The sequence below is a fragment of the Canis lupus genome, assembly GCF_048164855.1.
Source record: "Canis lupus baileyi chromosome 1 unlocalized genomic scaffold, mCanLup2.hap1 SUPER_1_unloc_2, whole genome shotgun sequence".
Lineage (NCBI taxonomy): Eukaryota > Metazoa > Chordata > Mammalia > Carnivora > Canidae > Canis > Canis lupus.
This window is the reverse complement of record NW_027326403.1, coordinates 336,182-359,022: the sequence shown is the minus strand read 5'-3', so window position 1 is coordinate 359,022 and position 22,841 is coordinate 336,182. Positions and strand designations below refer to the sequence as shown.

The 22,841-nt window shown below is 50.6% G+C and overlaps 2 protein-coding genes and 1 pseudogene across 21 annotated transcripts in view; 1 reads left to right on the top strand and 2 right to left on the bottom strand.

The window, feature by feature from the left end:
- Positions 1-4,936, top strand: part of BRSK1 (BR serine/threonine kinase 1) — a 17,743-nt gene extending 12,807 nt beyond the window's left edge. For both annotated transcript variants that reach the window (XM_072818694.1, XM_072818695.1), the window contains 6 exons: positions 120-489; positions 928-976; positions 1,081-1,204; positions 2,074-2,272; positions 3,389-3,478; positions 4,248-4,936. In XM_072818694.1, the coding sequence (XP_072674795.1) occupies positions 120-489; positions 928-976; positions 1,081-1,204; positions 2,074-2,272; positions 3,389-3,478; positions 4,248-4,405 (990 nt within the window). In that variant the 3' untranslated portion in view covers positions 4,406-4,936. The remainder of the gene's footprint in view (positions 1-119; positions 490-927; positions 977-1,080; positions 1,205-2,073; positions 2,273-3,388; positions 3,479-4,247) is intronic.
- TMEM150B (transmembrane protein 150B) lies at positions 3,090-22,841 on the bottom strand. Of its 19 annotated transcripts, none has more exons than XR_012027026.1 (11): positions 11,801-12,133; positions 10,961-11,106; positions 10,666-10,725; positions 10,495-10,562; positions 10,106-10,233; positions 8,073-8,256; positions 7,482-7,627; positions 6,711-6,841; positions 5,341-5,552; positions 4,795-4,860; positions 3,090-3,526 (listed from the first exon to the last, which is right to left on the bottom strand). XR_012027026.1 is itself a non-coding variant. In XM_072818698.1 (8 exons), the coding sequence occupies exons 3-8, from the start codon at positions 11,026-11,028 to the stop codon at positions 4,642-4,644; spliced, it is 1,479 nt and encodes a 492-aa protein (XP_072674799.1). In that variant the 5' UTR covers positions 11,029-11,036; positions 17,934-18,095; positions 22,690-22,841; the 3' UTR covers positions 3,090-4,641. The 19 variants fall into 19 exon arrangements, 6 of the variants coding, with proteins under 6 accessions (XP_072674799.1, XP_072674800.1, XP_072674802.1 ...); XR_012027023.1 differs by having other exon boundaries at positions 3,090-4,860; positions 5,341-5,405; positions 5,501-5,552; XR_012027022.1 differs by having other exon boundaries at positions 3,090-4,860; positions 7,038-7,627.
- On the bottom strand, positions 6,507-6,575 carry LOC140629200 (U4 spliceosomal RNA; annotated as a pseudogene).

Here is a 22,841-nt window from a genome sequence, read left to right as displayed (position 1 = left end):
ATTGGACTACAAGTTCCAGCAGGCATCAGGACCCACCTCCGTAAGTATGTGCGAATGAGGCTCCTAGAGCCTCCTGGGAGTTGTAGTCCGCCATCTCACCCATCTCCACTCTTCCACAGAGTCCTGTCTTTTCCTTCTCACCTGAGCCCGGGGCTGGCGATGAGGCTCGGGGCGGGGTCTCCCCAACTTCCAAAACGCAGACGCTGCCTTCTCGAGGCCCCAGGGGTGGGGGCGCCGGAGAGCAGCCCCCGCCCCCCAGTGCCCGCTCCACACCCCTGCCTGGCCCCCCAGGCTCCCCGCGCTCCTCTGGGGGCACCCCCTTGCATTCGCCCCTGCATACGCCCCGGGCCAGCCCCACCGGGACGCCAGGAACAACACCACCCCCAAGCCCCGGCGGTGGCGTGGGGGGAGCCGCCTGGAGAAGTCGTCTCAACTCCATCCGCAACAGCTTCCTGGGCTCCCCTCGCTTTCACCGGCGCAAGATGCAGGGTATGGAGTCCCTGAGGGTGCAGGGGCTGGGGGCATGGACTCCAGAATCCTAAGATGGGGAAAGAGCTGTGGGCCTGGATTCCCACTTCCTGTGAGCAAATGGGGTTGCGAGTAGAGATTCAGGCGTTGGGGAGAGGGGCGTGGCTTCCAGCTCTGGAGGAGGAGCCTCTCAGGGACACACCCCTTCAGGCCTGGCTCATCTTCCCATTGGCTTATAGCTAGCAAATTCTACCCCTCAGGAGGTGTGGCTTAACAGATGGGCCCGCATCCCTGGAAGGACCACCAGTCAGCATGCCATTTGGGGTTTAGCTACTGGGAGATGAATGGGCCCTGGGATCTGAAACCTCTGGTTGGAGGGTACCGCTGGCCCGCGTGCTGGACCCCAGGATGATGTGCAAGTGTTGACCATATTCTCCCCTCCCTCACCGCCCCCGCCAGTCCCCACTGCCGAGGAGATGTCCAGTTTGACGCCAGAGTCCTCTCCAGAGTGAGTCTGACAGGGAAGGGAAGTGAGAGGATGGAGGGAGGTATTTATTCCCTGAGCCCCTGACCCCCCTGCTGACCTGCCTCCAACCATTCCCTTTTACTCAGGTTGGCAAAACGTTCCTGGTTTGGGAACTTCATCTCCTTGGACAAAGAAGAACAAATATTCCTTGTGCTAAAGGACAAACCTCTCAGCAGCATCAAAGCGGACATTGTCCATGCCTTCCTGTCGGTGAGGGGACCTGGGTCTTTCCTGTGTCCTAGCCCGCACAGGACTACAAATCCCAGCAGCCCCTGGGGTCCACCACCATTGCTCTGGCCTGGCTTCCTCCTGAGGCTCATGGGATCTGTAGTTTACCATTCAGAGTTGGGTTTGGTCACTGTCAGGGCAGGGAGGTGGGAGAGGTGCCCTGGGGCCTGGAGGTGATGGCATGGGACAAGTCTCTAGAGTATTGATCGGTTGCCATTCCATGACCACCACGTCTGAGATTAGCAGAAGGAACCACTTTTCCCACTGGGTCCTCTGGTTCTTTGCTCTAGGAGCTAGTAGGACTTACAGGGGTTTTTGTTTTTGTTTTTGTTTTAAGATTATTTATTTATTTATTCATGAGAGACACAGAGAGAGAAGCAGAGACGTAGGCAGAGGGAGAAGCAGGCTCCACACATGGACTCTGATGTGGGATTCCATCTCGGATCCCGGGATCATGCCCTGAGCCAAAGGCAGACACTCAACCGCTAAGCCACCCAGGCATCCCAAGACTTACTGGTTTTGAGGCTGATATGACAATGCCTGTGGAGACAGAAAAGTTTGTGTCATGTGATTCTGGAGCCTAGGGCTGATACCTAGAAGCAAGAGTCCCTGGGACTCTACATGGGAATTCAGTTGTTCAGCCATTCTTGAGATACGTTTAGAGTTGGACAAGAAAACTACTAGTCCCAGCAGGCAGTGGGGTCTCCCAGTATCTCCTCGGTTATTTTTTCCCCCCAGTGGCTGATGGAACTTTTAGTTCCTTGGGCAGATGTAGTTGTGGGGTTGGTTAACCATTCTCTGGAATCAGGTCACTGGAATCACCCCCTGCTTCTGTCCCCCACCTGTCTCAGATCCCCAGCCTGAGTCACAGTGTGCTGTCACAGACCAGCTTCAGGGCCGAATACAAGGCCAGTGGCGGCCCATCCGTCTTCCAGAAGCCTGTCCGATTCCAGGTGGATATCAGCTCCTCAGAGGGTCCAGAGCCTTCCCCACGACGGGATGGGAGTGGCAGTGGTGGTATCTACTCCGTCACCTTTACGCTCATCTCCGGTAAGTTTCCCTCAGCGAGGCTGCCTACAGCCTAGTGTTTGGGACACTCAAGACAACTGAGTTAGGATAGTGGCCAAGGTAGCAAGAGGGAGGAAGAGGTGGTGCCCAGCTACTGCTGACTACGTGAGCCCCCTCCTCACTCAGACCCCTACATTCTGTCTACCCTTTTTCTCATGGACATTTCATGGACATTTGTGATGTTCCCAGTGCTTTACGTGCACTGTTGTATTGAAGCTTCCCAGCAGCCTTTGAGGTATTAGTGATCACCCACCTTACAGAGGAGAAAACAGAGTCCTATAGAGGTAAATTGACTTGAGAGAGTCAGACTGCAAACCACGACAGAGCTGGGCTCAGCCTAGCCCTGCTGACCTCGAAGTGCAGAGCTCCCTTCCTACTTCCTTAAGACCATACACCAGACAGGCAAAGACATGGCTCACTGAGATCCAATGTCATTCCTGCACCCAGAGCAGACATCACCAGCCAATCACCGCACTTCGTCCTGCTGAGCTCAGCAGCAGCCTCAGAATTCGCAGGCAGCCATGACAATCAGGAGTTGGCACCAGAGATGAAAACCGCAGAAAAGCCTTCCTTCCCATTCAGCTTGGTTTCTGAGCCCTGATGACAAGGGTTTGAATAACAAGGGATGCTTCTGTTCACTACCCTTGTTAGCAGTCTTAATATGTCACAGTTGGGAGATGAGCTTGCTCCCAAGTTTCTATACCAGCCTGCCACAATGTTACATCACTAAGATGAATTATGATACATTTTTTCCCCTTTCCCTTAAAGACTGATATGCAGGACTTTCTTGATTTTAAGGGTTTGTTTTTTGTTTTTTGTTTTACTTTCCATTTATTTTTCTTATGTTTCTGGCTCTTCATGGCCTCAACTAGAAACTAGCAAGTAGTACAGCTTCTTTCAACAGAAAACCACACCCATCATTATTTCAGTGCCGATCTTTCTCAGCCCCAGCTGCAAAGCGTGGGTTTATGCCTGGCCCCACACAGGGCGAGAAATTGAGACCAAGAGGAAGAGAGTCCTTTGCTGGGTTCCACAGGGTGGGAGTGTCTTCAGTATCTCTGTCCTCAAGTTCCATGTCCATGTCCGTCTCCCCTCCAGGTCCCAGCCGTCGGTTCAAGCGAGTTGTAGAGACCATCCAGGCACAGCTGCTGAGCACTCACGACCAGCCCTCCGTGCAGGCCCTGGCAGGTGGGAGGCAGGGGCCGGAGGCGATGTCTGCTTCTTTTATCCTGTGGGCTGGAGGGAAGACCTCCTGCTGAGCAGGTGCCCCAGGGCTTCAGTTTGTGGGCAAGGATCACAGGTTCTCAGAGAGGCTGGGTCCTGAGCTCCATCCAGGGAACCAGGCCATCCCAACCTGAGACGGCCTTGTGGCTAGGGAGGGCACCTCCGGGGATCCCTAAGAGGATGACCAGTCTCTGTGTCGGGGATGTGGGATTTTCTGCTAACAAAAATTCTGAAACTGTGTTCTGGAAAAGAGTAATCAACCATCCAGATCTGTTCAAACCCCCCCTCCCCCGCAAAACAACCCACTATAGGCTCCCCTGGGCCCTGTTGCCAGGGAACGTTTCCTGTGCTACCCCCACAACCAGGGTAGCAGAAGGGGACCAATACTTCTTGCTGTAATCTAGGGATGCGAATCTGATTAGCTGCTGTGACAAGCTGTCTCTTAGCGCATGATGTCATAGCCAGAGTCTATGAGAATGCCCCCTGAAGGTGGGCCTCTGGGACTGACTTGGCCCAGTTTCCAAAGCCACAGAGGTTGGGGGGCCCAGAATGTATGACCCGCCATCCTGAGGCTGCCAGGTGTGGCTGCAGATGTGAGTCCTCCTGGCAGCCATCTCTGCAGGCTTCTAGTCCCATGATGGGGGCCCTGGTCTCACCATGCTGTTGCTGGAACATATTCTTTGGGGTTGGCAGCCTTGAGGTTACTGAGGCCACACTGCTTCTTCCTCCGCAGATGAGAAAAACGGGACCCAGACTCGGCCTGCTGGCACCCCACCCAGAAGCCTGCAGCCCCCACCCAGCCGCCCAGACCCAGAGCTGACCAGTTCTCCCCGCCGAGGCCCTGCTAAGGACAAGAAGCTCCTGGCCACCAATGGGACCCCTCTGCCCTGACCCCAGGGGGCCAGGGAAGGAGGGAAACCCCCTCAACCCCCCTTCCCTGCCCCCTAACTGTGAATCTGTAAATAGGGCCCAAGGAGTATATAGGGAGGGGAGAGACACAACAAACCCAGCCTCACCCTGCAGGGATGGGGCTCAGGGGGCCGTGCCCAATGGGGGGTGGTTCTGGGGGGGAACTGAGGGCGGGGGAGCTGTTTCTATTTTATTTATTGATTAATTTATTATTTTATTTATTGATCAATCTCTCGGTGGGGTGGGGGGAGGGACGGGGGCTGGTTGGGGTGGCTTAGCAGATCCGGACGGAGAGGGCCATCTGTCCTTGTGTCCCCAACTCCTCCTTCCCAGGCACCCCCCCTTCCCCAGCTCTCCCCTCCCTTCAAAACCTTCTGTACGGATTTGCTCTCCGGAAGGAATTCTGGTTTCGCGTGACCCTGCCTGCGTCCGTGTCTCTGATTCCGCCGGCGGCAAAACAAAACAAAAACAAAAAAATTAATAATAATAATAATAAATAGCCTTGAGCAGGGATGGTTGGCTGGCCTTGGCCTCTCACTTCCCAGGTGGCCCTGATCGCAGCACTGGCGCCAAACCACACCAATCGGACTGCCATTCACAGGGGGACCTGCAGGGAGATGGGGGAGGCCGGTGGGGGGCTGAGGCTGGGGCCCGGCTGGAGACACAGGGTGCAGCCGTCCAGGCAGGAAAAATCCACCGCAAACAGGCCGAAGAGCATGAACAGCAGCATGGCGATGGCCCACTCGCAGGCAGCGGAGGCCGAGCGCAGCAGCCAGTGGTGGAGGATGACCACTTTACACCAGGGTCAAGGGCCACAGCAAGCAGGAAGGGTCCGGGAGCCTGCTGGGTCACTGTTGCTGGGTGTCCTACACTGGCGGAATGGCCTCCAGCCGGCCACCCAGCTCCCAAACACTTACAGGGATGCCTTCCAACCCATCCAAGGCCGTTTCCCAGATGTTCCACTGGCATGTTCCTCTCGCTCCTATGGCATTTCCAACATCCCAAAACAAGGTTTTTGTCTTACCCTCAATCCTCCCTGACCCCATCAGGGCTCCACCATCACCATCTCCCACTTGCCTTGTTAGACAAGCAGCTGCAACTGCTTCTTCCATCAAATATTCAGGGTTTCCTAAAGACACCGACCAGGGCGCTGGCCTTGGGCTCTGTTGGCAACTTTCATCCCCCACCTGTGGCACACTGGCCACTCCCACTCACCCCCTAAAATATGCTCCTCTTCCTGGTGTTCCCATCTGATGACAGTTCTGCCACCCACTCACCCCCTCCCCTTCCTCATCCCCATGGCCAGCTGGTGGCCCAAGGTTTATCCCACTGGCCTAGCTCATCTCTTTCTGGTCTGCCCTGTCTCATCTCCAGTCCTCAATCCCCTGCTCCTGAAAACTTCCTTTTCTTTTTCTTTTTTCTTTTCTTTTTCTTCTTCCTTTCTTTAAGTAAACTCGGCACCCAATGTATGATTTGAACTCACAACCTCAAGATCAAGAGTCACATGCTTTGCTGACTGAGCCTGCCAGGTGCTCCCTGAAAACCTTTTCAACCACCAGCACACACACACACTCCAACCTCAGACTATCAGAGAGGTCCCTGATTTTCTGGGGCCCCCTCACTGCAACAACCTTTCTGTTTATCAACCTAGCTAGCTCCCACCCACTCCTAGATCAGTTTAGACATTTCATTCATTGAATGATTTTTAGGCAGCGAATAAGGCCAACATCACCCCGACCCCATGAATTCTAGAGCAAAGGAGACATGAGAGCACCCACACACAAGGTGGTTACCCCCAGAAATGGCCTTATTCCTCCCCTGCTCATAAGCTTTCCATGGTTCCCTATTGAGCCATGCAGAAATGAGAGCCTTTAAAACCTCACCTGAGCACTAGAGATGCTTGTCTCAGGCCCTGCCAGCAGCTTCATCTCCAAGCTGATTCTCCCACCCTCAGCATGCACCTGTAGTGTCTCCCCAACCTCCCAATGCAGGCAAAAAGCTGGTTCTGCAAGACCAGTTCAGAATCTGCCAGTTCGCAGACCCATCCTTGCAGACCCCCAGCTCCTATCACACAATGCTGGCCATCTTCAACTAGTAATAATCAAGCCTCAGATAAACCTCACTGGCTGCGATACTGCCACTGCGCAAAGCTTGCTGGCTGTCTTTATGGTCGGTCCATCTCCCTGCTCCAGGGCCAAGGGATACTTGAGCCCCACAGAATAAGGACCCTGTAGCCTAACTGATTATCAGCCCAACTGGGGTTTTAAAAGGAGCCAGCAAGGAGTACCTGAGCCATTCAGTTAAGTCACCAACTCTTGGTCTCAGCTTGGGTCATGGTCTCAGGGTCCTGGGATGGAGCCTCATGTCAGGATCTGTGCTCAGCTCTTCTTCCTGTTCTCTCTCTCTCTCACTCACTCTCTTTAAATAAATAAATAAATAAATAAATAAATAAATAAATAAATAAATAAATAAATAAATCTTTTTTAAAACAAAAGTATAATAAAATAAAAGGGGCCAGCTGGATCTTATCACCAACAGGGCCTCTGCAGAGGAGAGATGTTGCTCATATGGCTGGAGTAGCTAAAGGCTTAGCTGAGGGGTCAGCCCGTCTCACCTATTCCATGGGATTCAGTTTGCTGCTCTGGGAGATGGGACTGCCAGCTCCATTTGTAGGGATAACTCCAAATAAGCAGATGTCCTCGTGCAGAGAGCACAGGACCTCAGCTTGCTTCCCTCTAGCCTCTTCTGAACACCAGTAGCTTTCTGGTCTCCCTTCCACCCTCCCCTAGGAGGATATCAGTCAGGGAGACTGAGTTTGCCTCCAGGCCTCTCATCTCTCAGGGCACTTCACCTGTCAGTAATCAAAACAACTCCATTTTATAGATACGGAAACTAAAACACAGACAGTGATTTGAGCCACCCAGAGGCGTGTCGTGCTATGGAGACTAAGAACTGGGCTGGGTGGAGTCTTTCCCCAGAAGTAGGCATGATGGTAAATGGTTAACTACCAGCTCTGATTTGCAGCGTTGGCCAATTTCTATGTTGTGAAGACTCTCACCAAGGTCAGTGGTAGCACCAAACATGGAGTTGGGAAGAAATACGAACTGGTCTCAAGAGCTGGTGCAAGCTGCCTTCCGCCTACCACAAGTTCCACCATTGGACTTCATGATGGGTCTTGGCCAAGAGACTCCCTGCTATCTGAACCTCAGTTTAGGCCTCAGTCTTAGCCAACATGATGCCTGGCACAGGGCAGGTACCCCAAACAGACCACTACCACTGGTTTTACCATCCTCCCAGAATTTCTTGGTTGCTCACTATGCTGGAAACCCATCTAAGCACCTCACAGGTATTACTTCCTTCATTCTTTACAACTCGGGGTGGGAGAGCAGCCCTATTATTATCCACATCTGACAGCTGAAGGAGCACAGGGAATGAAAAGTTCAGCCAATGGAGGCCCCCCCCCCCCCCCCCCGCCCACAAGCTGGTACTAGGGGAGGTGGAATCCAACCCAGGCTGCCTAACCCCAGGGTTGACGCTTTCCATTACTCTATCATACTAAGGAGGCTGAGACGGAGAATGGACAGGGCACTGCATATTGCAGGTAGCCAACCCATCCCAATGCCCCTGTCACTGGCCCGGGTAAGGATACTGGCCACCATGAGGATGGTGCAGAGGCTGCAGAGGCCCAGGCGGAGTGGCCTGATCCAGGGGGCCCCAGGTTGGGGCAGGCTCTTCATCCACCAGAAGAGAAAGAGCTGCAGCCAGAAGTACAGGTTGCCCACGAATAAGGCAAAGAAGGCCCCTGTCAGATGTACGGGCAGCTGGTTCTTTTGCTGGAAGGAAAAGGGACCAGAATTGAGAGGAAGATAGATAAATGGGGATGGCAGGGGATGGAGGGTACAAGGGCTGTAATGGGGGGAGGGGTCCTTGACCTACCCAGTGGACTGTGAAAACTGCCATAGCCAGTTGACTGGATTATTGATTAGGTGTATTGGCTATTGTCAGCTCCAGCAGGGCAGGCATTCTAATCTGTTGCTCACTGCTGTGGCCTCCCTCCCTAACACAGGGTCTGGCACATCATAGGCGCTCAGGAAATATTAGTGCAATACATCTTTCATTCTCAACCAGGGTGGGGGAGGGCTGACACTGGCATCCAGGGGGTAAAAATTGGTTTTCAGAGGGTGAAAAGTTCTTAAATATTACAATGGTTTGTGGCTTACTGATACATCGTACATGTTTTTTTTTTTTTTTTTTATGATAGTCACAGAGAGAGAGAGAGAGAGGCAGAGACACAGGCAGAGGGAGAAGCAGGCTCCATGCATCGGGAGCCCGACGTGGGATTCGATCCCGGGTCTCTAGGATCCCGCCCTGGGCCAAAGGCAGGCGCCGAACCGCTGCACCACCCAGGGATCCCCGTACATGTTATTTAATTTTTTTTTAATATTAAAAGTTTAATGAGGAGAAGCAATGACCAGCGGGAAATGGCTTTAAAAGACTCCTTAGGGGAACGATATAATAATTTTAACAAGTCACAGTTGTGGGGCAGCCCCGGTGGCGCAGCGGTTTAGCGCTGCCTGCAGCCTGGGGTGTGATCCTGGTGACCCGGGATCGAGTCCCACATCGGGCTTCCTGCATGGAGCCTGCTTCTCCCTCTGCCTGTGTCTCTGCCTCTCTCTTCGCTCTCTCTGAATGAATAAATAAATAAATCTTTAAAAAAAAAAAAAAACAAGTCACAGTTGTGGAGCACAGGAATAAACGAATGAGTGAATGAGCGCTATGCAGAGGGAATTTTTATGAACAAGTTGGAGGCAGCCTCTTATCCTGCAGTATACTCAGCAAGGGCGGGGGGCGGGGGCGGCAGGGGTTGGAGAGACCTCAGTAAAATTAAATAACAAAATAATCAATAAGCTTTCTTCAATTGATCATCCATTCATTTGTTCTACAAATATCAACTGAACTTCAAGGTGAAGAATGTGAGTTCTGGAGTCTATGAATCTGGGTTTATTTCTGACCCCCACAGGCCAGCTGATTAAAAACAAAAACAAAACAAAAAACAAAATTAAAAAGTTCTGTTTGACCAAAAAGGGTCTAGCTAGAGCCCTTGAGGAGATGGATGAAAATGCATACAACGTAAAACCTAAGAATGAGTGGCTCTGAGTAATTTCATTATTAAAAGGGGAAAGGGGCAAAGAACCGCAGTGAATTACCCCAACCTTCTAGTGTTCAGTGGAATCGCTATACCAAGAGCCTCTGGGGCACTCCATCCAGAGAGACGAGGAGCTCACCTTCTCCCCGGCCCAAAAGCCACAAGAGAAATAGAAGTCCCAGAAGGTATGGGACACCTGGGTGGCTCAGCGCTCGGCGGTTGGCGTCTGTCTGCCTTCGGCTCAGGGCGTGATCCCGGAGTCCCATGATCGAGTCCTGCATCCGGCTTCCTGCATGGAGCCTGCTTCTCCCTCTGCCTCTATCTCTGCCTCTCTCTGCCCCCACCCCCTCTCTCATGAATAAATAAATAAAATCTTTAAAAAAAGAGAGAGAGTCCCAGAAGGCCGTTCGCGGAGGAGCCCACCCCCACCCCGCCAATAGAGAAGGCGGAGGCCCCGGGGGGTGCTGGGAGCTGTAGTCCCAGACTCGGGCTGGTCCGAACGCCCGGCTGGGCTCCTGGAGTGCACGCCGTCTCACCTGGAAATTGCCCACCACGGAGGTGCCCAGGGCACACAGAAGCCCCGTCCACAGGATCACCTGGTTAAACCATCTTCCGACTCCCCAGTCCCGGAGCTGGTGGTAACGGATGATGCAGATCCAGGCGGCTGGGAGAAGAGGGAAGTGGGCGGGCAAGCCGGGCTCGGACTCCTGGGGCCAGGGTGCAGAGAGATTGGGCGTCTGGGGGTGAGGGCCTAGCCCCCACATCTGGGGATGGAGTGCGGAGAGACTGGGCGTCTAGGTATGGGGGCCTAACCCCCACATCTGGGGGATGGGTTGCAGAGAGATTGGGTATCTACGGGTGGGGGCTAACCCCCACACCTGGGCTAACCCCCACACCTTGGCCGGGGGGTGCTGAGAATATTTACCCATAGCAGCTCCCATGTTGAGCAGCTGGCTGAAGATGCAACTCTGAGGGGGGTAAGATCCACAGAGGCTGGGGGAGACAAAGGATCGTCCTGTGGCACCTCGGAGCCAGGCCCCCCCCCTCTTTCACCTTGGAACCACCCTCCTACCCCCTCCTCCCGCGCCATAGCTACCTGATGTAGGGAAAACCTTCGGTGAGGTTCACAGACCTGTTGGCTACGGCCAGGGCAAAACTGAAGTACAGGGAGACATCAAAGTGGTTTTAAACGACAGCTTTTCTTTCTGTTACCCACAGAAACAAGGACTTCTAGCTCCCTCCTCCCTCAGACCCAAGAGTCCAGGCCCCAGCCCCTCCTCCCTCAGACCCAGGAGTCCAGGCCCCAGCCCCTTCTTTCTCAGACCCTGGAGTCCAGGCCCCCAGCTCCCTCCTCCCTCAGGCCCAGGGGTCATCCTGCCTCTAATACTCACACGGTCCAGACTCCAGTGATAGCCCAGAGGGCCAGGAAGGCAGGCAGCAGGGACAGGTAGCCCCACATACCGGGCTCTGCAGGAGAAGGAAAGGGACCACAAGCCTTTCTCTGTCTGTCTGCCTCTCTCTCAGGTGAGGAACCTGCCTTAAGAGTCCAGGTGCATCAGAAGGTGGCCTCCTGGCTCTGAGGCCCCCATTGGCTCCTGGGCAGAAGCAGTGGGTGAGGGGTCTGGTCTGATGAAGCCAGATCGCAGCCTGGGGCGCTCTCCCTCCTGGAACAACTGTTTCTCCATCCTGACCTCCCAGTTTTTCCAGGCTGGCCTCCCTCTACCCAGCCTCTGAGCCTCTCCCAGCCAGCCCTCCACTGGTGGCCCCTGGGCTTGCCTGTATGCTCACCTGTGCGAACTCTCCCTCTGGCTCTCTCCGTCCTAGGCCTGGGGCCGTGGGAGAGGTCGGAAAGGGAGAGGGGACATGGGGTGGGGCCCCGTAGGCGGTAGCAGCGGTAGCAGCGTGGCAGAGCCAAAGTCCGCACAGCAGGACAGCAGGCAGACAGACTGTCCCACTGACTGACCTGCCACCTTCTTTGGGACCTCGCCCCTGAACTGCCACTTCCCCACTCAAAACCTTACCAGCAGCACCTCAGATAGCTTCGCCTGGCCCCAACTTCCTTACTCCAGCTTCAGAAGTTCAACGTCCAAGCACCCAGCCCTTGTCTTCCCCAGGACCCAGAATCTGAGCCTCCAGCTCCCTCTACTCTTCCTCCCTTGGGCCCCAGCCATCCAGACCCCAGTCCCTTCTAGAATTTCTACATTTGCCTGGGCCAACCTCCTAGCTCTTACCTCCTCCAGTGCCCCAGAATCCAGGCCCACAGGCCAGGCTCCTTTCTGGGTACAGTTTCTGTCCTTAGGCTGTTGGGTGTGGGGCCCTGGTGACCCTGCTTCCTCCCCCTCACTTGCCTTCCCCTCTCCCTTCCTCTGGGCAGCAGCTGGAATTCCCCAGTGGGTTGGCTCAGGGTGGGAAGGGAGGCCTTGGTGTCGACATCTCCATCTAATGAGCCTCCCCCCACCAAAGCAATTGCTTCCTCTACTCTGATCCTTCTTTTCTCTCTCCGGCATAGCAATGCTCAACTAACTCTGGTTTCCTCCCCTCTTAAAAATCAGGCCATTGGGCCCCAGCCTCCTCCTGCTTCCCCTGGACCCAAGAGTCCAGGCTCCCAGCCCCTCCTCCCTCAGACCAAGAGTCCAGGCCCCCAGCCCCTCCTCCCTCAGACTCAGGAGTCCAGGCTCCCAGCCCCTCCTCCCTCAGACTCAGAGGCCCAGGCTCCCCCCCACCCTCAGACTCTGGAGTTCAGACCCCCAGCCCCAACTCCCTCAGACCCTGGAGTCCAGGCTTCCAGCCCCTCCTCCCTCAGACTCTGGAGTCCAGACCTCCAGCCCTTCTTCCTCAGACCTGGGAGTCCTGAACCCCATCTCCTCCTCCCTCAGACCTAGAAGTTCCAGCTACCTTCTCCCTCAGCCACCTCTTTTTTTTTTTTTCAATTTGTGCTAAAATTCACAAGACATAAAATTAACTATTTTAAAGCAAACAGTTCAGTGACATTTGGTACATTCCTAATGTTGCACAACTGCCATGTTTATCTAGTTCTAGAACTTTCTCATCATCCTGGAAGTAATCCTCTCCCCACCAAGTGTAGGCACTCCTCATTCCCTCTTGTCCCCCATCCCCTGGCCACAACCAGACTGCTTTCTGTGTCTGTGGATTTGTTCATTCTGGATATTTCATATGTGTTTCAGTTTCATCCACATTGTAGAGTGTGTCAATGCTTCATCTCTTTCCACAGCTGAATAGAAGTCCTATGTCTCTGGGGACTTACGAGTCTGAGAGCTTGGTCATGCTGCCCCAGCAACTAGGACTTTAGGCTGTCAGCTTCCTCAAGAGAGTAGATAAGAAAGTGGAGAAGCAGAGAGATAGACAGTGGACATTCCTTGAGGCAGAGGCAGGCAGCAATCAGCAGAGGCCGAGATCTCATCCCTGCCCACGGTGGCTTCCCAGGCTGGGGGCAGCCTTACTGGAACCCAAAAATTAGAATACAGGTATTATAGTGAAGGTGGCACAGGGTAAGGTGGCCCCCAGAAGAGGGAGTGGCTAACTAGCAATCGTGTTTAGTATATTCTAGTTGTGAGGGAAAGCCAGGAAAGTCTCACAAGCCATACTTAGAAGGGAGGTTGTAAGGGAGTTTGCAAGCTGCAGGAAGTGTTTCTCAGTAGAATCCAGGTGGCCCCTGAAACCTGGCCCATAAGGGTCTAGTGCCTTTGTCTGCTGGGTGACAGAGCCAGGCTGCAAAGTTCTCCATTGCCATAAAGGGGTTCGACATTATCCTGAGGATGCTGGGGAGCCATGGAAGGTTCTTGAGCAGAGAAGAGAAGACTGAGGCAGTGGCACTGTGTACAGAAAGGAAGGAGGTATAATGATAATGACCATTAGCATATCTTTAGTGCCAAGCCCTGCCCAGCGACCCCAAGAAAAACACATCTGGAATAATGCCAAGCGTCACACTTCCAAAAGAGATTCCAGAAGATCCAGAGCTTTCAAATCGGCAAGATTTGAGTTTGAATCCCCTCTCTGCCACTTAAAAGCTGGGTGCCTACATGAGCTTCCAATGGCTGCTGTAGGGCAGCCCAGGTGGCTCAGCAGTTTAGTGATGCCTTCAGCCCAGGGTGCGATCCTGGAGACCTGAGATGGAGTGGGAGCCTGCTTCTCCCTCTGCCTGTGTCTCTGCCTCTCTCTTTCTGTCTCTTATGAATAAATAAATAAAATCTTTTAAAAAAAATCATAATAACTCCCAATGGCTGCTGTAACCAAGTACCAAGTATATCATGGCTTAAGATACATGAATTTATTTATTTTTTTAAGATTTTATTTATTTATTTTGAGAGACACAGGCAGAGGGAGGGAGAAACAGGCCCCATGCAGGAAGGAGCCTGACATGGGTCTGGATCCTAGGTCTCCAGGATCACACCCTGGGCTGAAGGCGGCGCTAAACCGCTGAGCAACTTGGGCTGCCCAAGGTACACGAATTTAATAGCTCATAGTTCTGGAGGTCAGAAGTCCAAATCTCATGGGCTGAAATTGAGGTGTCCGAAGGACTGGTTCCTATGGAGGCTCCAGAGAGACTTCATTTTCCTGCCTCTGGAGGTAGCGGCATCCCTTGGTGTGTATCTCTTCCTCCATTTGCAGAGCGCCTCATTCTAGCATCTGCTTCTGTCATCACGTCTCCTTCTCTGACTCCAGTAGTGCCCCCTCTGTCAGTTATAAGGACCCGATGACTGCATTGGGCTCACCCAGATAATCCAGAAGTCTCTCAGCTCAAAATCCTTAATTTAATCATATGTGCGAAGTCCTTTTTGCTACATAATGTACCGTAGTCACATGTCCTGGGGATGAAGATGTCAACATTTTGGGGACCACTATGCTGTCTCCCACAGTGTCCCTGGGTAGGGGGCTTCAGTTCCTTCCATATGTAAAAATAGACCACGTAAAATCACTCTGGAGACGGCCTTCCTGGTGGTAGTAAGAAAACCACAGCCTCCCAAATGGTGTCACTTATGGCACGGGCCCCAGTCAGCAAACCAAGACTTAATACCTAACCTAAGAGTAGTTTCAGCCTCTGCCCCTCCCCCATGGTAACATTTAATTAGTCCACCTGGAATCTCGGGTTAGCAGGAGGAAATGTACTGATAAGACCCTTTCATTCCCCTTAGGGAGGGCAACCTTGCCTGAAACAATGCGTTCTTTGCTAATACTTTTCTTTGTTCTGCTCCCTATCTACCTTTAAAAACCCTTTCTTTTGGGTGGCTGGACAGAGCTCCCTTTCCTTGCTAGACAGGATGCTGCCCGATTCATCAATCACCTAATAGAGCCAATTCCAATCTTTAAGAGGTACCTGGTTAGGGGAGCCCTGGGTGGCTCAGTGGTTTAGCGCCTGCCTTGTGCCCAGGGCATGAGCCTGGGGTCCCGGGATCGAGTCCCGCATCGGGCTCCTTGCATGGAGCCTGCTCCTCCCTCTGCCTGTCTCTCTCTCTCTCTCTCTCTCTCTCTGTCTCTCATGAATAAATAAAAAAGTCTTTAAAAAAAAAAAAAAGAGGGATCCCTGGGTGGCACAGCGGTTTGGCGCCTGCCTTTGGCCCAGGGCATGATCCTGGAGACCCAGGATCAAATCCCACATCAGGATCCCGGTGCATGGAGCCTGCTTCTCCCTCTGCCTGTGTCTCTGCCTCTCTCTCTCTCTCTGTGACTATCATAAATAAATAAAAATTATTATAAAAAAATAAATTAAAAAAAAAAAAAAAAAAGAGGTACTCAGTTAAAGTTTTGCTATTTAAGCTTGTGGTTGTCTCCCCAGCTCTGCCTCTTGTGGTTGGTGTGACCGGAAGCAGGTGGCTTTCTCTCTCTCCGTGCCTTGGTGTCCTCATCTATGAAGTGGGGACACTGAGAGTAAGTACCTCAGGGGCCCGTGGTATGGGAACTGAGAGTCCACGTAAGGTGCTCAGAACAGCATCTGATGTGTTTGTGTTCCTAAGAGGTAGCTGTGGTCCCCATTGCCATTATCTGAGAGTGTGTAAGAATCAAAGGGGGAAAAAAAGGCATGATCGGCCTCTGATGAGGGCCTGGCCTATGGTTATTGCTCAGTGCAGGACTGTTTCTCCTAGCAGAGTATAGTTTAACTGCTCCTGGCAGAAGGGGCATCAGAGTTCCTGGGGGTTTTCTTGGTGGTGGTGGTTTTGTGTGCATATGTGTGTGATTGCCATTTAGCAAACACTGATTGAGACCCACTGTGTGCCAGCCACTGTTCCAGACACCAGAGATAGAGCAGTGAACACGCAGACAAAAATCGCTCCAGTGGAGTGAAACAAGCAAGTTCCACCCTGCCCCCAGCCCCAAACACCTCTCCTCCCAGTCCCCTCTGGGTTCCAGAGGTAACTGGTAACTGTTACTGTACCAGTTATTGGTAACTGGTAACTGTTCCAGCCAATGGCTCAGCATCTTTCTCCTGAATCCTTCATTCACTCGGGAAACATTCCCCTGACTTCCCTGCGTTCACAGGCATGGATCCGATCTAGCCCCTGCCTTCAAGGGGCTCCCTGTGTATCCCAGGGATCTGTGCCTGAAGGAACACAGGACAACCAAATGCTAACTGGTGCCCACTCTGTCCCCGCACCTTACCCCAACCTTGGCTGTGCCTGTCTAATTTCTACTCCTCTCTCAAAGATGCTAACCTTCAGGTGACCCAAGGCAAGACTCTTCCCCACCTCCCTGTGTTGGCACAGAAGCTAGGTTTACAGGTATCGCTCTGGTGGCTGCATGACATCCTTGGGACATCTGTGAGAGGACTGGTGGGCTACTTTCAATTTGGAAATAGTCCCCTCCCACTGTGTAGGCTGAGGAACTGGATTATTCTGGAACCTTCCAGAAACAGGTGCTTCCTTAGCCAGGCTCAGCCCAGGGCAAGAGGCTGCCTGTGGCCTTCCTCTGGCTAAGATGATACTGCACTTCCGTATTTAGGAAACTGTTTCTGGTTGGTGGTGAGGACTTTTTTTTCCCAGAGAGGGAAAGCTCCCCGTGCAGTGGGTCTCTGCTTTCTCCTCTGTCAAAGCGAGGATCCTAATGGTGCCCCCATCACATGCTTGTGAGGGTTCAGGAGGGAGCCCGTGGGAGTCCACAACTGCCGCAGTGCCTGGCACTTAGTCAATGCTTTCTACAGTCAGGTATTAACATTGTTGGGTCCTCCGAGTCACATTCAGTATTTCTGAGAACTTGTATCACTTCGTAGATGCTTGGAGCTCACAGCATCTTGCTGTGTTAAATTGGCCTCCAGAAGCAAATGTTGCGGAGGTGTTAGCAATACAAAAGATTTATTAGGGCCGGTGGGGGGCATGCCAGTGAAAGATTAAGGGGAGAGGGAGCAGGGCTGTGCTGGGAAGTGGGTCGACCACCTGTGGCATAAGAGGGGGAAGGGAGGTGTGCATAGGAAGAGCTTAAGATGGTGCAGCTCTGAGGAATCTCAGCCAGCACACAGGGGAGGTGAATTGCAAGAATTTCTTTCTTTTCCTTTTTTTTTTTTTCAAAATTTTTATTGCAAGAATTTCTTGTCACAGGTGCCTAGAAACAGAAAGTAGACTGGTGGTCTGGAGGGAAGGGTACATGAGGAGTGATTGCTTAATCACTTCTTTTTTGGGGCAATGAAAATATCTAGGAAGCAGATAGAGGTTAGGCAGTTGCACAACAGTGTGATGGTACTAAATGCCACTGGCTTGTATGCCTCAAAATGGTTAAAGTGGTGCATTTTGTGGCATGTGAATTTTACTTCCATTAAAAAAGGAAAAGGACGCCTGGGTGGCTCAGTGGGTTAAGCGTCTGCCAAAATTGATTTTGGCTCTGGTCCTGATCTCAGAGTGTTCTGCACTCAGCAGGGAGTCTGCTTCTTTCTCTCTTCCTCTTCCTCTGCCCTTGCCTCCCACTGCTTGCACATGGGCTCACGTGCCTGCACGCTCTCTCTCTCTAAAAATGAATAAAATCTTTGAAAGAAAGTTAGGAAAGAAGAAAAAGAAGAAAGAGAGAAAGAAAGAAAGTTTGCGGGATCCCTGGGTGGCGCAGCGGTTTGGCGCCTGCCTTTGGCCCAGGGCGCGATCCTGGAGACCCGGGATCGAATCCCACGTCGGGCTCCCGGTGCATGGAGCCTGCTTCTCCCTCTGCCTGTGTCTCTGCCTCTCTCTCTCTCACTGTGTGCCTATCATAAATAAAAAAAAAAAAAAAAAAAGAAAGAAAGTTTGCCGTTGGAAGAGCCACATTATTTGGGAATGGCCAGGCCCTAGTACTCCCCCTCCCCTTGCCCTGATGCTTAGTCACGGTTGGGGGCTGCCAGAAAAGAACATGACCTTGATCCAAACAAAATAGTAATTGCGGGTACTGCACCTGGGGACCGTCCTCCAAAGGCACTCTTCACAGCTGATTAAGTTCTTTCTTCAAGGGAGATCCACCATGGCTACCATGCTGGCCCAATATCACTCAGCTACTGAGTGGAGGGTGGAGGAGCTGGGGTCAGAGCACAGGTCTGACTGATTCTAAAACGTGGTTCTTAAAAAAATAAAAAAATAAAAATAAATAAAACGTGGTTCTTGGGAACACCTGGGTGGCTCAGCAGTTGAGTGTCTGCCTTCAGCTCAGGTTGTGATCCTGAAGTCCTCCCATCAAGTCTTGCATTGGGCTCTCTGTGGGAAGCCTGCTTCTCCCTCTGCCTATATCTCTGCCTCTCTCTGTATGTCTCTCATGAATAAATAAATAAATAATTTTTTAAATATGGTTTTTCCCTTTTTTCCATTCTCCTTAAATCTCCCATCCTTGGGATCCCTGGGTGGCACAGTGGTTTGGCGCCTGCCTTTGGCCCAGGGCGCGATCCTGGAGACCCGGGATCGAATCCCATGTCGGGCTCCCTGCATGGGGCCTGCTTCTCCCTCTCTCTCCCTCTCTCTCTCTCTGTCTCTGTGTGTGTGTGTGTGTGATGTGCCTATCATGAATAAATAAAATCTTTAAAAAAAAAAAAATCTCCCATCCTCTCATCTCCCTTTTCATTCCCAGGCCATGAACATGTTATGTATCTTCCTGTTTTAGACCTTTGAGGTCTCTCAACAAGGTTTTTACAGATTTTCCTTGAAGACGTCTTGTATATCTTTTGTTAGATTTATCCCCCCTTGCTGGATATTTATAAATACCCTCTAGCCATATTTATTTAAATTTTTATTTTAGAACTGTTAGTTGTACAGAAAATGGTTAACTTAGCAGATCTGAATCAGCTGTCCCACTTGCAAGATTTGCCTTTGGCTGGTGTCTGGGTACTTGGCTGTTGAACTATTCTGTGTGGCTCACTGTGCCTGGATTGTTTGTGCAAATCATGTGGTTAATGCTGAATGCCTGCTTTCCTTCTGGGAGTCTAGAATTTTGGTGCACCCTAGTGATCAATCATCAATAAAAAAACCTTGAGAGCTGAGTCTAATAGGCTCCCTTAGGCAAAAAACATCATACACATTTTTCTGCATTAAAAAAAAACAAAAACATTTAGGGGATCCCTGGGTGGCTCAGCAGTTTAGCAACTGCCTGCAGCCAAGGGCATGATCCTGGGGTCCTGGGATCAAGTCCCGTGTCGGGCTCCCTGCATGGAGCCTGCTTCTCCCTCTGCCTGTATCTCTGCCTCTCTCTCTCAGTCTGTGTCTATTATGAATAAATAAATAAAATCTTTAAAAAAATTTTAAACATTTATTTCTTTATTTTAGAGAAAGATAGAGTGTATGTGAGGGGTGGGGGACAGAGGGAGAGGGAGAGAATCTCAAGCAGACTCCATGCCCATAGAGGAGCCTGACACAGGGCTCCATCTCATGACCCTGAGATCATGACCTGAGCTGAAACCAAGAGTCGGATGCTCAACCAACAGGGTCACCCAAGCATCCCATGTTTTGTTACATTTTTGTTTGCGGAAAGAGTGAGCTCTATGTGATCCTCATGAAGGGAGAGAGCATGAGGAAAACCGCATATGAACCCTCTGGTCTTGGCCTGTGACTTTTGCTGTAATAAAGCTTAGCCATGAATACAACTCTATACTGAGCTCTATGAGTCCTAGTGAATTTCCAAAAATGGGTGGTTTGGGTGCAGGTAAAAAAATAGATAACTGATGTTTATATATTGATTTTGTAACCAGCACCTTGCTAAATTCCATCATTGATTTTGACATTTTATCAGGAGCTTCTTTTGAATCTTCTAGGTACATAACCAAATCTGTGATTTTTTAAAAAAAGGATTTTATTTATTTATTCATGAGAGACACAGAGAGAGGGATGCCTAGGTGGCTTGGCGGTTGAACATCTGCCTTTGACTTGGGTCATGACCCTGGGGTTCAGGGATGGAGTCCCACGTTGGGCTCCCTCGGGAGCCTGCTTCTCTCTCTGCCTGTGTCTCTGCCTCTCTCTCTCAGTCTGTGTCTCTCGTGAATGGATGAATAAAATCTCTAAAAAAAAGAGAGAGACAGAGACACAGGCAGAGAGAGAAGCAGGCCTGATGCGGAACTTGATCCCACAAACCTGGATCATGACCTAAGCCAAAGGCAGACACTCAACCACTGAGCTACCCAGGCCTTCCTCAAATATGTGATTAATAGCAGTTTTGTTTCTGTCTTTTCCATTCTTATACCTTTTTTCCTGTTTCTTGCCTTACTACACTGGCTGTGTCTTCAGAACAGTGCTGAATGTAGTGCTAAGGGGACATCCCTGTCTATTTCCTGATTTCAAGTAAAAAGTTTTCAGTGGGGCAGCCTGGGTGGCTCAGCGGTTTAGTGCCGCCTTAAGCCCAGGTCATGATACTGGAGACCCGGGATCAAGTCCCACATTGGGCTCCCTGCGTAGAGCCTGCTTCTCCCTCTGCCTGAGTCTCTGCCTCTCTCTGTGTGTGTCTTTCATGAATAAATAAATAAAATCTTAAAAAAAAAAAAAAAAGCTTTCAGTGTTTCCCCATTAAATATGAATTTTCTCTAGAAAATTTTTAAAATTGTGGTAAAATATACATAACATAAATTTTGCCCTTTTAACCAATTTGAAATATACAGTTCAGTGGCATTAAGTACATTCACACTGTTGTGCAACCATCCCCACCATCCATCTCCGGAACTTCTTCATCACCTCAAACAGAAACTTCATACACATTAACTAATGACTCCCCACTTCCCTCCCGCAGCCCCTGGCAGCCACCACTCCACTTTCTGTCTCCATAAATTTGGTGCTACCAGGTACCTCATATTAGTAGAATCATACAATATTTTTATATGTGTGTCTGGCTTATTTCATTTAGGAAAGTGTTTTCAAGATTTATCTGTGCGGTACCCTATGTCACAATTTCCTTTCCACGTTTTGTTTATTCATTTATCAGTTGATAGATACTTGGGTTAGTTCCACCTTTGGCTACTGTGAATAATGCTGTGATAAATATACACATACAAGTTAGTTCTTTCTTTTTTTCTCTCTTTTTTAAAGATTTTATTTATTATTTGAACTCCAATAAAACATTTTTAAATATATATATATATTTTTTGTTTTGTTTTGTTTTGTTTTGTTTTGTTTTGAGAGAGAGAGAGAGAGGGAAAGCACAAACGGGAGAGGGCAGAGGGAGAAGCAGACTCCCTTGCTGAGCAGGGAGCCCGACGTGGGCCTCCATACCAGGACCCTGAGATCATGACCTGAGCCAAAGGCAGATGCTTAACTGACTGAGCCACTCAGGAGCCACCCCAAACTTTTATTTTTTAGACTTTAGTTTTAAGTAGTCTCTACAGCCAATCTCGAGATCACAACCCTGAAATCAAGAGTTGGACGCTTCACCCACTGAGCCAGCCAAGCACCCCAACTTATACATATTCTTTATATATTCTAGATTACAAATCTGTAACCAGATACATGATTTGCAAAAATGTTCTCCCATTCCATGAATAACAATCCTCTTCTGAGGGCCTCTCTCTTTCCTTCAGAGTCAAACTTCTTTCATTGTGATTTTTTTTTTTTTTTTTTTTTTTATGATAGTCGCAGAGAGAGAGAGAGAGAGAGGCAGAGACACAGGCAGAGGGAGAAGCAGGCTCCATGCACCGGGAGCCCGATGTGGGATTCGATTCCGGGTCTCCAGGATCGCGCCCTGGGCCAAAGGCAGGCGCCAAACCGCTGCGCCACCCAGGGATCCCTCATTGTGGTTTGTTCAATCATTCATTAAATCTTCATCAAATGCCAGCAGTGTCCCAGGCACCACCTTTGACATTGAGAACTCAGCTGTGAACAGAACAAGGGCCCCTGCCCTCCTAGAGCTTCTGTTCTAGTTGGGGAGAAGGACAGTGAACAAATAATGTCAGGTAGAGGTTGGTGCTGTGCAATACCGGCTTTGTAGGCATGTGAGCTATGAAGTGGTGCAGGGCCTAACATTGGTTTAATACTCTGCTGTTACCATCTTGAAATTCTTAGAAATTTACTCTGCTGTTACCATCTTGAAATTCTTAGAAATTTTTAGGGCAGCCCGGGTGGCTCAGCGGTTTAGTGCTGCCTTCAGCCCAGGGCGTGATTCTGGAGACCTGGGATCAAGTCCCATGTTGGGCTCCCTGCATGTAGCCTGCTTCTCCCTCGGCCTCTGTCTCTCTCTCTGTCACTCACGAATGAATAAATAAATATATATATAAAAAAAAAGAAATTCTTAGAAATTTTTGAACAAAAGCTTTGAATTTTCATTTTGCTCTGGGACCCACAAATTATGTAGCTGGTCCTGGGGCTCTGAGGCAAGAGAGCAGAGTAAGGGGATAACTGGGGTAGTTGGGCTCTTCCAGCCAGACTCTTAGGGAAGGTCACCTTGAGGAAGTGACATCTGAGCAAACACTTAAAGCAGATGAGAGGAAAAAAAAAAAAGCAGATGAGAGAGTGAGCCCTGCAAATAGTTGTAGGAGGTAGATTTTCTAGCAGAGAGTACAGCAAGGAAAGGTCTTACTTCCATCAAGGAGACCAATGGGATAATAACAGGGTGAACAGTTCAGAGAATAGTTAATAATTAAGATCAGAGGAATAATGAGGGGATGGGCACCGTAAGGATGTTGGATTTTAATCCAGGTGCATATCTATTAACCATAGTAGCATAAAACAAAAAGAATTTGTCATCTCACATAGTTTCTGAGGGTCCAGAATTCAGGAACAATTTAGCTGGCTGGCTCTGGCTTGGGGTTGCTCTTCAGGTTGTAAGCAAGATGTCGACTGGGGAACAGTCTGGAGATAGGAGGATCATTTCCAGGGTGGTTCACTCACATGACACTCAAAC